At 36.8% G+C, this 14693-nt stretch overlaps 1 protein-coding gene across 1 annotated transcript in view; it reads right to left on the bottom strand.

The window, feature by feature from the left end:
- LOC150107572 (peptidyl-prolyl cis-trans isomerase H) overlaps nt 1-12926 on the bottom strand; it is a 71536-nt gene extending 58610 nt beyond the window's left edge. The window contains exons 1-2 of the mRNA XM_090391392.1: nt 12489-12926; nt 8188-8252 (exon numbers count right to left, since the gene is read on the bottom strand). Coding sequence (XP_090247518.1) covers nt 8188-8252; nt 12489-12572 — 149 coding nt within the window. The 5' untranslated portion in view covers nt 12573-12926. The remainder of the gene's footprint in view (nt 1-8187; nt 8253-12488) is intronic.
- Nucleotides 12927-14693: the final 1767 nt, after the last annotated feature.

The following is a 14693-nucleotide window of genomic DNA, read 5'->3' as shown; positions in this document are numbered from 1 at the left end:
CACAACCTTTGGCAACTCCTATAGGTTAGGATGACCTCTCGTTGCTTCTGCCTTTGTATCTCCACTACTGGGCCTGGCTCCCACTGATGAGACCTCAATAAAGGTCGAAACCGGTATGGGTAGTGGCCCTTGCCTTAATGCATAGCATTACACATATCCGCAAGGAAATGTGCTTTGCATTATGGGAGATACCGAGACAGGAGTGATGAGAGCTTTCCCCACCTTTTTAACAAGTTCCTGGTGTTGCACTACCTTACCCCAGTCCTGAAGATACTTTCAGGTGCAAACTTTGTTTGCTCACACTTGGATAAAGGATTAAACTAAACTTAATATAGTCTAACCAAATGAAAAATAAACTCTCAATAACATACATTGTTATAATAGTCTAACCAAGTGAAAAATAAACTCTCAATAACATACATTGTTATAAATGTCGCTATTTGTTTTCTGCAAATAAAACCATACAAGTACAAATGTAAACATCACGAGGTGATTTATAAATGGAATTATATAAACAAGATGCAATTTATAAGAAATAACAAACTTTTAAATAAACACATTTGTGAATATTTTATGAAATAACTGCTTTGTGAAAGTATTTATCTTCAATAAAGATATTTCTGAACAAAAAACTAAATGGTCACCTAACCATAATTAGGTAATTTTACCAAAAATATTCAGACATTTCTTTTTCTAGGTTGATACAAGATGATTTATGTGCAATAACTGAAAACAACCATTTTCCATATAAATCAATGGCATTCTCCTCCCCCCCCTCAGATTTAAAAAAAAAAATATATATATATATATATGGAATGACTTTTAATGGGATTATATTGATCAAGTGCATATAATAAACAACTATGTTATACCAACTAGTTTCACCAACTAAGGCTGTTGGCATCTTCAGGGTATATAACTGATGTAAGGCACTAAAAAGCAAAAAACTGTTACAAACTATAATCAACCGATCCCAATTATATTAAACAAAGAACAGAGTGCGTACAATACATGCATAGAGCGTGCATGATCTCACTTGTTTATTATATGCACTTGATCAATATAATCCCATTAAAAGTCATTCCAGAGCTTTTTGGTCAAGTTTTTTGGTCAAATATTTTTAACATATATATATATATATATACATGTTAAAAATACCAAGCTATTTTAAACCTGGTTTTACTCCATTTCCCAAGTAAGCAAACAGACAAACAAGTCAAGTTTGCGCCTGCACGTATTGGAAGTCTAGCTGACCCTCAAAGTAGTGCAAGACCAAGGCAACTCTTGGTAAACGTAGAATAAGCTCTGATCACTAATCTTAATATTTACCTTCAATGCAAAGCACATCTCCTGGAGGAGATGTATGATGTTTTGTATTAAAGGCAAGGGGCCACTACCCAGACCGGTTTCGACCTTTATTGAGGTCTCATCAGTGGGAGCCAGGCTAGAAATACCAAGATTTAGTAATACAGAGCTTATAAATATTTCACCAGAACAAGTTACCATAAGGTGTTTTAACCTTATTAAATAAAACTCTATTGAGGTAAAAAGTATTTTACCTCAAAAGGAGTCATGGTCTATGAAAAAAAATTAGTTAAATAACTGTACATACAAAAAAAAACACAAAATTAAAACACAACATGACAGAAATGCTTCTGCGGTGAGGTAAACATGTGAACTGAATGACGCGCAAGACTCAGGAATCTGAGCAGGGTAGTGGTTGTGATGTCACCGAAGCAGGCTCGTATCTCAAATTCTGGCTCGTAACTCAAGGCAAAAAATCTACCAAGTGACGGCTCATATCTCAAGGTACCACTGTACTATAAGGAACCTACGAATTGCATGCTGTTTAGCATTACTGGCTGAGACGAGCTATGAATGTAAGTTAACCTGGTTAAGGGTTCTCCTGGGTGTGAAGGATTATCACGCCTGTTAATGAAGATAATCGATAGTCAGTAATTCTTATCCATGTTTCTTCACCTCTATTACATGCTTCTCGTCCTCATTTTGGTGGACATATACTGTATATATGTCAAGGCTGGTAGGGAGGTTAAAGAGATCAACTATGTTGTGAAAGGGGAGAGAGGGAGATTTTTCAGTAAAGTGAAATGAAGATAATGATAAATAAAGAGGCTACATTGAAGCTCACCATGATATCATTAATTCAAAATTTAGTTTTAAATAATAAAGATTTGAAATGAATGGAAATTTTCACAAGATTAAGTACTATGTCCAGTAAGTTGGGTTAAAGATTTAACCCTGCTTACTGTACATAGTAGGGTTAAAGATTCAGCTAGCTCTTTGGCCAGCTTAAAAGAGGGGGAGTCAGTAGCATCTACTAGAAAGGTATAGAGAAGGGTATTGGGTTTATAGATTTTAAGCAATCCAGAGGGAAGGAGGGACAAGAACTAAAAGGTTAGTTTTTTTTTTAAACTATTTCAGGAGGCCAAGATGTGACATTTTTAGAAGCCTTTTTAATGCTTTTTTCTGAGAATTTATGGCCTAGCAGTTTATAAGTTATGCAGGCTCTGAGCAAGACATTCATTTTCCAATTATAATCAGTAGTGCTGAAGACCACAGTAGCATTACTGTTTGCAGTTGTGGTTATTATTATGTTATTATCTTTGTGTAATTTACAGAGAGCATAGAGCTAGTTATTGAAAAAGATTTCTCTTAGGCAGCAATGCTTTCAGAAAAATGTTAGTTATGTTGAAGCCAATGTCGTTGGCTATGTTTAAAGGCAAGTTGCAGATGCCATGCAGCGTGAGATCTAAAGATGGAACTCAACAAGTTGTGGCAGAGACTTTTTTTATGAAAGGTTACTAACATTTGAAGAGGCTGACAAAAAAAATCTCCAAAAGATTGTCATTTATTTTATACGTTTCTTCTTTATTTTTTAAAATTCTTTATGGGCAGAATTATCTAAGAGAATACTCCAATATTCAGGGTTGAGAACAGAAGAAGAGAGCTCAGATAAAAAAAAAAATTTGTGAGAGAGCTAATAGCTACGATAATAGTACATAAGTTGAGATGAGTGGGTGCGATCTGGTCTAGATATTCTAATTACATGTTTTCCCAATGGCACCTTTTTTAAGCTTACAGAAAACTTACCCTCAGAAATAAATACATGCACAAATGATCTCATCATTCTCCCCCACCTCCAACAATATGATCTTATTAAGATCTTGTCAGCAGAGCCTCCAATCTCTGTACCAACCAGGCTTCCCTTACAGTTGAGATTTCCTTTATTTGCCAAAGCTTCCTGTCCAATGGCTACAACGCCAAAAAAGATTAAGAAAATAATTGATCCTCCAATCCCAATTGTTTTTCCTTGCCTCCCTCTGAATGTATATTATGTCAATGCTATTATTTGCTCTTCTAAGGATACATGTGCCCTTCCTTCTCTTTTCTAAGTATTTACAAGATTAAGTTTCTTGTTCTTGCAACTTATATTTTGGCCAAACTGGGAAATCTGGCAACATCATATAGAACACAAGAAATACATCTGCTGCTAAGTGTAAACCAGCACCCAAACCTAAATACTTATCACATATAAAAATTTCAAATTCAACTCAGATAATAATTGCAATGTAGAACATGCAAGGATAAGGAAGTCATTTTGCATCTTTAATGAAGCCTTGATATGATTGTACCTAAAATACTGTATTATTTTATTTAAAAGTTCCATTCCCCAACCTTGACAAATATACCTTCATAATGATAAAAATGAAAAATATGTGTAATGCTATGTTTTTTTAGCTTAATTAGCTTGATTTATAACTTTTAAACATATAGTGTATGGGTCCCTATTTCTACTCTTGCCCTGGGGGCCCACAAATGTTATGGGAGGAGCTGATGATGTTACTCTTATGGAAATCGAAAAAGATTGAAAATTAGCTTTTATAGATATCCTCATCTGCCTCTATTTATCACAAAGCTATTTTCATTAGCTGTTATGTACAGCAGTATTCTGCATATCATCTGTCTCAAAAAAAAAAGGGAGGGGGGGGAGGACCATTAAAACCTTGCTGAATAGAACTCATGCTGTCAGCTCAAATCCTCATGATCTCAAACTAGAATTGGACACATCCAATGTAATATGAAATGGAATGGCATTTCCTCTTGGAAGATTCAGTGCATTTTTGACTTTAACCAGCCTATTTCCAAGAATCCTAAACCCATGAAGAGTTACAATTCCTTAAGTTGCTGGAATCTCCAAACCAATTTCTAAGATTCTCAGAAATATAACCTAGTATCCAAATTTTTTCCTGTCAACAAACACTCTTGTCTTGGTTATCTTCCATCAAGGATAAACAATTTCCTCTATCCCTCCCAGGTGCCTAATAAGTTTCTTCTATCTGTCATCTCTTTTACCTTGGGCAAACAGAATGTTCTGTTGAGAAAAGACTGCAGGAACACCAATTTTATCTCATCTATAATAAGCCTAAAATATCTGGTTTTGCATAACATAGAAATTACACTGACCACAGAATCTTTTGGTCTAAAATTTGTCTACTGCACCATTCCAGTTACAAATTTGAGCATCTGTTCAAAGAGAGTGCAGAATGTCTTTGTCTAAAATTTGTGAGTTTTATTCTAATTAGTTATAAGTAGTAGATTTTTTTTTTGTTTGTTATCAGATCAAATCTCTTTAGCTATTGTGCTGTATTACACTAGCATGCAGTTTGTATCCTTTAAAATCCACTCTTGTTGTTCTACCATTTGAAATGCCATTTTACTGGAGATAAGTTATTAGATTCAGATCAAAATATCTGATTTCGTAAAGTTTTATTAAACTTCTTGTGTCACATTAGCTTTCTACTACACTGCTTGGAAAGAAGAAAACGGACACCATAGTGTGTGTGTGGGGGGGGGGGGGGGTCATGATGCCCACCTTAATAAGATGTAGGACCTCCTTTCCCTGCAATGACTGTAGCAATCCTAGGGGCATACTTTCCACAAGTGTAATCAATCAATGGAAATTTTGGACCATTCTTCTGTAGGCACATAATGAGGTACTGGACTGTTGTGGAGTAAACATCCCTAATCTCACCCAATGCTCCAGTTCATTCCCCAGATGTTCGGTAGGGTTGAGATCAGGGCTCTGTGGAGGCCAGTCAAGTGTGGCGACATTTGTGTCTACAAACCACGCAGTTACAGCAGAAGCCTTATGACATGATGCAATGTCTTGCTGAAAGAGACAATGGTCAGTTCTGTAGAAACACCACAAAGTAGGGAGCATTGCATTGTCCAGAATTTTCAGATACTTCTCAGAGGTCTGAGGCCAAACCAGGAAAAACAGAACCATACAATTACATTGCCTCCTCCGAATTTCATAGTTGGGGTTATGCACTCTGCTAAGAGATATTCACCAGGCATCTTCCACACCATCCATCTGCTAGCTAGAAGGTGTAGCATGATTCGTTGTTCATAACAGTTTCCAAGCTTCCACATCTCACTGAACATGCTCTTTGCACCACTGAAGACACCACTACAAGTTGATTCAGGTAATGTGGGGTTGCATATTGCAGCCCTACCAGAAACCCATGTTGCAAGTCTTGTTCTGAATTTTTCCGAGTATCAACTGGAATGTGTAGATTCACATTCCAGTTGATATCCGGAACTCCATATTCAACGTGATGGCCAAGAATGTTAGTTTTCATATCCTTCATAGCAACCTATGGTCACATTCAGTGAGTGTGGTGGGTCATCCACTGCAGGTAGCACTTGCAATTGACTTCCTACACTGCCATCCAAGTATGGTATCACTGTTTGTTGACCTGGGTGGCCCAATTTGCCAAACAGATAGGTGCATATACCTGCACATGCTATCGCAATGCCTCTTTCAAACACCATCATTTCCCTTCTCGCAGCCATTTCACCTGGACAGAGTTGCACTGACATTAGAGCATCATATTCCTCCAATTTATACCAGCTACAAAATAGCTGCTTGGAAAGAAGCAGCGTATGCCACAAGTATCAGTAAAGATATGATCTCACTCAGGGCTGTGCCAACCCGAGGGTGCACCGCATCCGGGCGACATTTTATGTATCTAATATCTAATTTGGATTATACAATGCAGTATTAGGGGCAGCCGATAAAAGTTTGGATCTGGGCAGCAAATACCCTTGGCGTGCCCCTGATCCCACTGTTGAAGTTTATATTCATGTTTGCCGTTAAATATATAGGCTATTCAATAAGTAATAAGACTATATTTATACAGAAAACAGATTTAATCTTCATCATTTACATGGTCTTTTTCGAAGTAACTACCGTGAGACGCGATGCATTTGTCCCAACGTTGCGTCCACTTCTTAAACACATGTGAAAGTCCATTTTTTGAGAGTTCTTTCAAAACCGCCTTTGCAGCTTTTACAAATGCTTTGTTGCTTTCGAAATGGCAGCCTCTTAGTGGTTTCTTGAGCTGAGGAAACAGCCAGAAATTGCACGGTGCGAGATCAGGACTGTATGGAGGGTGTGGTAAGATATCTATGTTCTTCTGCAAAATGTCCATTACACAACCAGCAATATGTGTTACGACCTTGCATTATCGTGGTGCAATAAGAAGTCATTCTTCAGCAAAGGATGCTTCCTTTTGACGTGCTGTACCATTGTCTGTAAAACATCCGCAGAGTATGAGCCATTTACAGTATTCCCGGGTTCTAAAGCGTGTTGGTAAACAATGCCTTCATAGTCAAAAAACATTATGGTCATAGCTTTACATGCCGATTTTACAATTTTTGCTTTCTTTGGGGTAGGCGAAGACGGGTGCTTCCATTCACTGCTTTGTTGTTTCATTGTAGGGTCATAGTGATACAACCAAGCTTCATCTGCTGTAATGATGCGTTTTAAGAAGTCGCCTTCTTGTTCCAGTCTTTCTTTCCATTCTGTGCACACATCCAATCGATGCTGCATTTGCTCCAATGTCAAGAGTTTGGGAATCCATCAGGTGCAAACACGTTTCAGTCCCAAATGTTCAGCCATGATTGAGTGAACGCTTCCCACAGAAATATTCAGGACAACATGCAGCTGGCATACTGTAATTCTGCGATCCTCCTTGATGATAATCGCTGCTGTGTTGATCACTGTCTCTGTGACGGACGTTGAAGGTCTTCCCTCACGTTCAAGATCTTCCAGATTTTGCCTTCCTTCCTTAAAAGTTTTATGCCAACAAAAAATACTTGCCCTCGACATTGCTTCATCGTGGAAAGCTTCGCGTATCATGTTAAAAGTGTCCAATGCTGACTTTTGCAAACGCACACAAAATTTAACTGCATAATGCTGTTCCAAGGACGCTTCCATTTCGATGACTGATTATGGCTTGTGGGCATGCCGAAACAAGCTTGCGTTTAGTCACGTGACACTCTGGCACATCAGCCCGTATATGCCATCTAGCAACCTCTTTTATTAATACAGACAGCAACATTTCTTTATTCCACAGAAATTAATATTGTGATGAGTGGTTTCGCGAAAGTAAAATTAGTCTTATTACTTATTGAACAGCCCTCGTAAATACCACAGCTACTCTCTCTTTTCCCTGATTTGTATTTTCTGAAAATTGAACTTATAATTGAAATGAACAGGTTGTTATGATGTTAGTAACTTCCATTATATTAACATGGCACTTCAGTAATTTCTTCTGCTAATCCACTTCTTTCTGTTGATGTCTGACATACCAATAAGATAGGAACTGTCTCTTGACCAACAGACTGGGTAAATACTAATTTTATTACTCTTTTTATTGATTTCAATTAGCTGCTTGAACAATGTTATATTTAATAAGTTCTATGGTTGATTTTTTTGCGAGTTGTGGAGACAAAAAAAATCGAGTTTCCTGGAGAAAAAAAGTTTTCTTGCATGAGCCAAAGATCAACTACACTGGGAACCTACTGGAAAAAAAAGTCTTACTCTAAAATCAAACCTAAACCATCTTTCTTCTGGCAGTTCAGCATCACAAACACTGTAACACAAACACCCAAAAGTATTATAAGAGAAATAACATTTGAATTACAGTATTATAATTGAGAAACTGAAATAAATTATATTAAAATAATATTTAAGAAAACTATTAAATAGGGATTGTATAAAAATAATTGTTAATACAGTATTGGGAAACTTAATAATTCAAATGATTATTATAATAATTCAAAATTTGTTTTTAATCTTTCAATTAAAGATATAATTACCGAAAGTTTTCTGCAGTTTTTGGAACTACATCATTAAACAGCTCCATTTTCATTCTTCCTACTTCCTATAAAAATATTTTAAATATATGAACAACAGAACTGACATGAAAAAAAATCAGTATGAAAAAGAAACTCATTTAATGTAACAAATAACTGAATGATGCTGCTGTAACTATTATTCATTCTGAATATTAGAATGCTTTTAAGAAAGACTACAAAGAACAGCAAGGATTTACAAAGTAGAGAGAGAAATAAAGTTTGTTGGATCAACAAATAAAACTCTTTTATAAATTAGATAGTTATTTTTGGATTTCCAATCTCTTGCCTCCTTTCTGAAGTGCAATATATATATAAGACACCTGTCTTACTATCATAAAATGGACATTCTCCCATCTCTCACCATTATGTAATTTGATGAAAAATAAACAATTGCTGAAGTGTGTATTACAGGAATGGCACAATAAGTGAGGCAAAACAGTCTCACAGTATCATTCATAAAAAGATATTAATAGTTACCATAATTACCCACCTTATAGTTCCACATATCCTATCCTTCTCATCTGTCTAGGACAGGTTGAGTCCCCTCCTAATGAGGGGTTAACGTATTAACGCAGCTGGTTCGCCACCGTAGATAGAGTTATAGATACAGTCATGATATTCATGACTGTATCCATATGTGTTCACGGGGCCAGTTTGCAGGATGAAAAACCTCAGATAAACTGGGGTGAAAAAACCCTGCTGTCCATGCCCAAGACTGGCTAATCTGGCTATGGCTGAGGAAGATCCTTAGGCTCCTCATGTTGTCAACAGGAATTAAACAAACCTAGGACACTCCTTCCCCAGCCACATGGTTGCGAAGTCCATAACCACTAGGCTAACCGCGTGGCCAGTTCCACATATACTCTTTCTAAATTGAAATTTCTACATATTTTACTACCTCCCAAGTCAAGACCACTAAGATAACTATGATGGCTACATTGCCAACTGGAGGCAATGTAGCCATCATAGTTATGGACAGGCCTTCTGATGCTATAATAATAATGTGAGGAGTATTAGAAGGAAAGAGGTACCATGCAACTAACTATTATGTTTATATGCCAGTACAAGCAGTATAAAGAATAAAAAGGTAGAGTTTGTGGCATTTATAACAATATGTTTGTGACATTTATAACCAATGGTGTCAGTGAGACAAGGTCAAAATTTTACTCAAAATATGGTTCACAAATTGAAAGTTACCCAGAGAAGAATCGAAAAGAATATGCTTGGTGCAGCACTTACAGACAAGATACCCTGCCACTTGTTAAGATTGAGAACAGGCATGCAGGATATTATCAGTTGCATTAAGCATGCAAAATAGTGATGGACTGTGCATACTGCAAGACATAACAACACATAATGGCCCTAAATTATTAAGAGAATAGATATCTGTAGATGACAGTAAGCAAAGGGAAAAACTAGGGGAGAGATGGAACTGTTACAATTACTGGAATACAATGGATGGAAAATGCTGAAAACAGAATGGAATGTAGAAAATTTGGGGTAACTACTTTATGCTATGCAGCATGTGGTGAAAGTAACACAGAACACATATGTTGGATTTAATAATAACATCTCGTAGTGGTAATAAAGTCATATCACTGTGATACTGCCCATAAATGAGAGTGATGATCTCTGGTTTCTGGTGGGGTGGGAGGGGGATGCCTAAGAAACTGCAAAAAAACATCACTGAATATGAGATGTGCAGAATTAATATCACAAGAACCAGTTTGGTGACTTGTGGTATAATCAATTGAAGGGGAGAGAAATCAGTAGTGTCTGGGAGTTGGTTCAAAATAAATTCCTGATGGCACTGTCAGATTGTATTCCTACAGTTAGAAAAGTGGGGATGATATTGATGAATCAAAATTATGCAGATACTGCAAAGGAAAGAAAGGGGTTGTTATGAGACAAAGAAGAGGGTGCTCATCAGCAGGGCAAAAAGCATACAAGACAGTGCAGAAAACTGACTAGTATAGTAAAGAAGTAAGTCCTTTCTTTTAAGAAGCGTAAAGAAGTAAGTGCTAGCTTATAAAAGGAGATTAGTTGAGATAGTAAAGCAAAATCCATGAGAATTCTACATTATGTAGCTAGTAGGGAAAAAAAACAAAAAGAAAGATGGATATGGAAGTGTGCATTTAGTTGACGCTAATCAGAGCTGAAGATACAAGCAGAAATATTCATTGGTATATAAGTCTGGTTACAGATACTCAAATGATGATTTAAAGGCTGAAACAGACATAGTGATAATTAATTTTGTGTGTGTCATTCCTTCTCACAAAGGTTAAACCTAGAATACATTAGCACTAAGAGTATGCTAAGTTTTTTTATAATAATTTTTAATTAACTTTATGATTTTTTTTTATATTTTTTGTTTTTTACATAGATCAGAAAACTCTGTTTAAAGGAGTTCCAAACATGGAACTCCTTTAAACCACGTCAGGCTTCCAAATAAGCAGGGTGGAGGTCTCATAACAGGCAATGAAATTAATAAACCAGAAAAATGGAACATTAATTTCTATTTAGTTATTATTAGTTGATATTTCAAAGTGATCAATGCATTTCATAGACAAGAGGTTACAAGATGGATGTGCATGTATGCACAGACCACATTTACAACAATAACAGGACCCTACAGCCCTTAGTAGGCTTGTTTGTTTCTGGAAGAAATAATAATAATAAAAAAAAAGATGAGTACTCAGTGATATTGCTAGACTTTCAAAAGCATTTGACAAGATTCCACATATGGAACTCTAATGCATAAATTGGAGCAAATGAGGATGGGTATGAATCTGTTGATTTGGATTAGAAGATGACTAATGGACAGATATCAGTCATTTATGGAGGAGTCAAGTCCAAGAGAAGGCAAGTGACAAGTGATGTACCACAGAGTTCAGTACTTGGTCCTCTGTTGTTTAATTTGTATATCAATGTTATAGGAAATGATTTGGCAAGAGATATTCAGTTGTTTGCTACTCTGTTTGAATTACAGAGGAGCTGCTCATCTATAATAGGCAGAGGTAAATGGCTGCCAGTTTAATGTGGCCAAGTATAAGGCGATTTTGGGAAGAGATCAGAAACTATGTACTATATTGATGGAAATGAAGTGCAGGAAACTGATGAGGCCATGAACTTCAGTGTGATTATGGACAGGAAATTGAAGTTTAGAGAGCATATTGCAAAGGTAACTAAAACAGAACATCAGATTATGTGGTTGTTGAAGAACACACTAACAAGCAGAGATAGAGAGGTTACTGTTTCCCTATATAAGGCTTTAATAAGGCCACATCTGGACTACTGTGCACAGATCTGGACTCCCGGATTCTGTGGGGATGAAGACATTCTGGAGCAAATTCGAGTGAAAGATTGAGGCAGATCTATGAAATGTTCCCTATGAGAATAGAGAATTTCAGCATTAGTTAATGCTTTTGAAAAGCTGGTTTATAACAGAATACAAAACCTTGGACTGATAATAACTTTTCCAGACAGCAGCATGGCTGTTAAGAATAATCTTATATCAGTAACTTAGATTTTATAAAGGTGAATAACTGACTGGACAACAGAGATGTTTATATGCAGTAATTTTCTATATTTTTCAAAGACATTCAAAAGAATATTGCATAACAAACTAACGCCGAAATTTTCTCTTAATGCAGTAAGAGAAATATTTCCTATGGAAATATTTCTCTTACTTGGAGGGTGGTTGGTGAGTGGAATGCATTGCCTGAGTGTGTTGTGAATGTGGACACATTGAATCAGTTTAAGACGAGGTTGGATAAGCATTGTATGCAATAGTAAGTACCTCCCACGATGAGTCTCTGACTCCATGGAGGTCGGGTATTGATAATAATAATAATAATAATAATAAATTCCATGTGTTATTTGAAATTATTGCAGAAACAATTATGAGGTCAGTGTAGTATGATTTTTAATTGCGTTTGTTCTTCTGGCAGGTTTGGCTGTTTTGCGGAATGAAAAACCCAACTTTATGAGAAACTCTTCCAACACTGTCAAGAAACCTGCTAACTCACATGCCAAATGAAAACCATAAATGCAAAAATTGTAAATATAATAACGAAGGAAAATATGTAAAATTATTATAAAAAAAAATCTCCTCATCAAAATCAAGCACGCACTTCAACATGTGAAAACGTGGTACATTCTCCACAAAAATCACGATTTTACAACAGACCATCTACTGTACTAGTTAAACAACGTAGCATAATATTTTCAGTTCAGGTAATAAAAGCCATCCCTCATCTTACCGTCGTTCCAATCGTAATATCGAAAAACACCACAGGATTATTAGGATGACGTAACTGTTGTTGAATTTGATTCCATGTAGACATACTTCTTGCTGAAAGCGAAATTCCACTATTTACAGTAATCCTCTCACAATAAGCAACAATTTTAAACTGCAATACAACCTTAACCAAGAAACTCACGGCATATGAGCGAGGGGAAAAAAAAAAAAAAAATGCGCTGCTCAAAACGGAAACAACAGTTCTGTCATTAAATCGCCAATTTTCTCAATATATTAAAATTGAAGAAGGAGAGTGTGGAGTCTCAACTAAACCATAGCCCAAATTTAGGAAAACTTTTTCCAATTTGGGAGAAGGGAAATTTTAATGGAAAACTACAGTACAAAAAATCCTGAAATTTTAATATAAAACTATCACTTTGGCTGCGCTATGTGTATGACATTTTTGCCATTTGGAAAGGCAGATCTCAGAAGGTGCTGTCCTCTCTACGTAGCATTAATAATTTACACTCTAGAATAAAATTTACTTTAGAAAAAAAAAATCCCCAGGAACAATATTGTTTCTGAATATATTTATTAAACTGGAATCCGATCGCTCACAGCCTGTTTTTGTCTACCTTAAAGTAACATTTAGGGGCCAGTATCGACGAAAGTATTTGGACACCTTATGTACCATGCCAATTCCAGATCCTACCATTGGCATACTTCCAACTTGGGATGGTAGTTGAGTGTCACTTCAGTGGTCTTTCCTTCTGGGCGATTCCTACCTCTCTCACTATACTGATATTTATCCACAGGTACTTGTGTCATTTGTAGATGGATAGTTCATGGTTCTACCGCAGCAGGAAATGCACTGGGACTGCTGCAGGGGCATTTGTCAGCACTAGAACTGTCTGCAGAGCAGGGGCGAATGCTGATCTTGAAATTCAAGCTTGCACTTGTTATCATTCAGCAAGTGAGAGGTGTGATTGAAGTCTGATTAGGGAATAATGAATTACTGACCATTTAAAACTATATATGTAGACATTTATGTACATTTAATCATACAAATACAACATTTATTTTACAAATGATATTCTATCTTTTTCAATTTAGCTACTTGAATACAAATTCTATCCTACGGTTCTTCTTTATGAACTGGTCAATAAAATCGTCATAAAAAGTTAGTTGTAACTTAATTTTCCCAAGCAACACACACACTTGCAAAGGCTGGTTTAAGCTCACTGGCTAGAGCTACGTTGACTGCGTATGGCCTGTGTTTAAGCAACAGAGTGAGACAACGTGAAATGGCTATGTGCGCGAATGAAATCACAGTGCTGCTGAAAGGACCTGGAAGCTCCTACAACCGAGCAAGCAAGGTAGGTTCGACTAGACGAGCAAGCATCGGCCTTCGATACACAACGCAAAGCTCAATTATTGCAGTGCAAGCTTAAGACGTCTTCTGTCAACAAAAATAAAAGCCTAAATCGAATGCTTATAAATGTATGCATTTATTAACAAATAAATATTACTTCTATCTCAATTAATGAGCTTGTACAGAAAGCATAGCAAGCATAGAGAATTCGCCCCTGCTGCAAACAATCCACACACACACACACACGCACGCACACACGCACACACACACACACACACACACACACACACACACACACACACACACACACACACACACACACACACACACACACACACACACACACACACACACACACACACACACACACACACACACACACACACACACACACACACACACACACACACACACACACACACACACACACACACACACACACACACACACACACACACACACACACACACACACACACACACACACACACACACACACACACACACACAAAAATTTCAACGCCAAACGATTTGGATTAGTATCTTTTAACCCTTTTCTGGACTGTCTATGACTGGAAAAGGGTTCTGTGGATCGAAGAATCACACTAATGCTTGTGTTTTGAATCTGGAGATTGCAATGGGCACAGTTTTGGAAAGACTGACTGTATCATTTGAACTATCAAATTTGGTTGAAGCTCAGTAGTAGTATGTAGATGTTTCAGTTGAATAGGTCTTGGTCCATTGGTGAACCTACAAAAAAATCGATGACGTCTGATGAGTACCTAGAAATCCTGGAAAGCTTTATGCTTCCGAGGCTTTGGAAGTACATTGGCAGTGACACTTGCATGCTTCAGAA

This window comes from Typopeltis vanoorti, chromosome 4 (genome assembly GCF_054136105.1).
Source record: "Typopeltis vanoorti isolate ZY-2024b chromosome 4, IOZ_Tvanoo_1.0, whole genome shotgun sequence".
In the NCBI taxonomy this organism is placed as follows: Eukaryota; Metazoa; Arthropoda; class Arachnida; order Uropygi; family Thelyphonidae; genus Typopeltis; species Typopeltis vanoorti.
The sequence above is the reverse complement of the archived record's forward strand: the minus strand, read 5'-3'. Positions and strand labels throughout refer to the sequence as shown.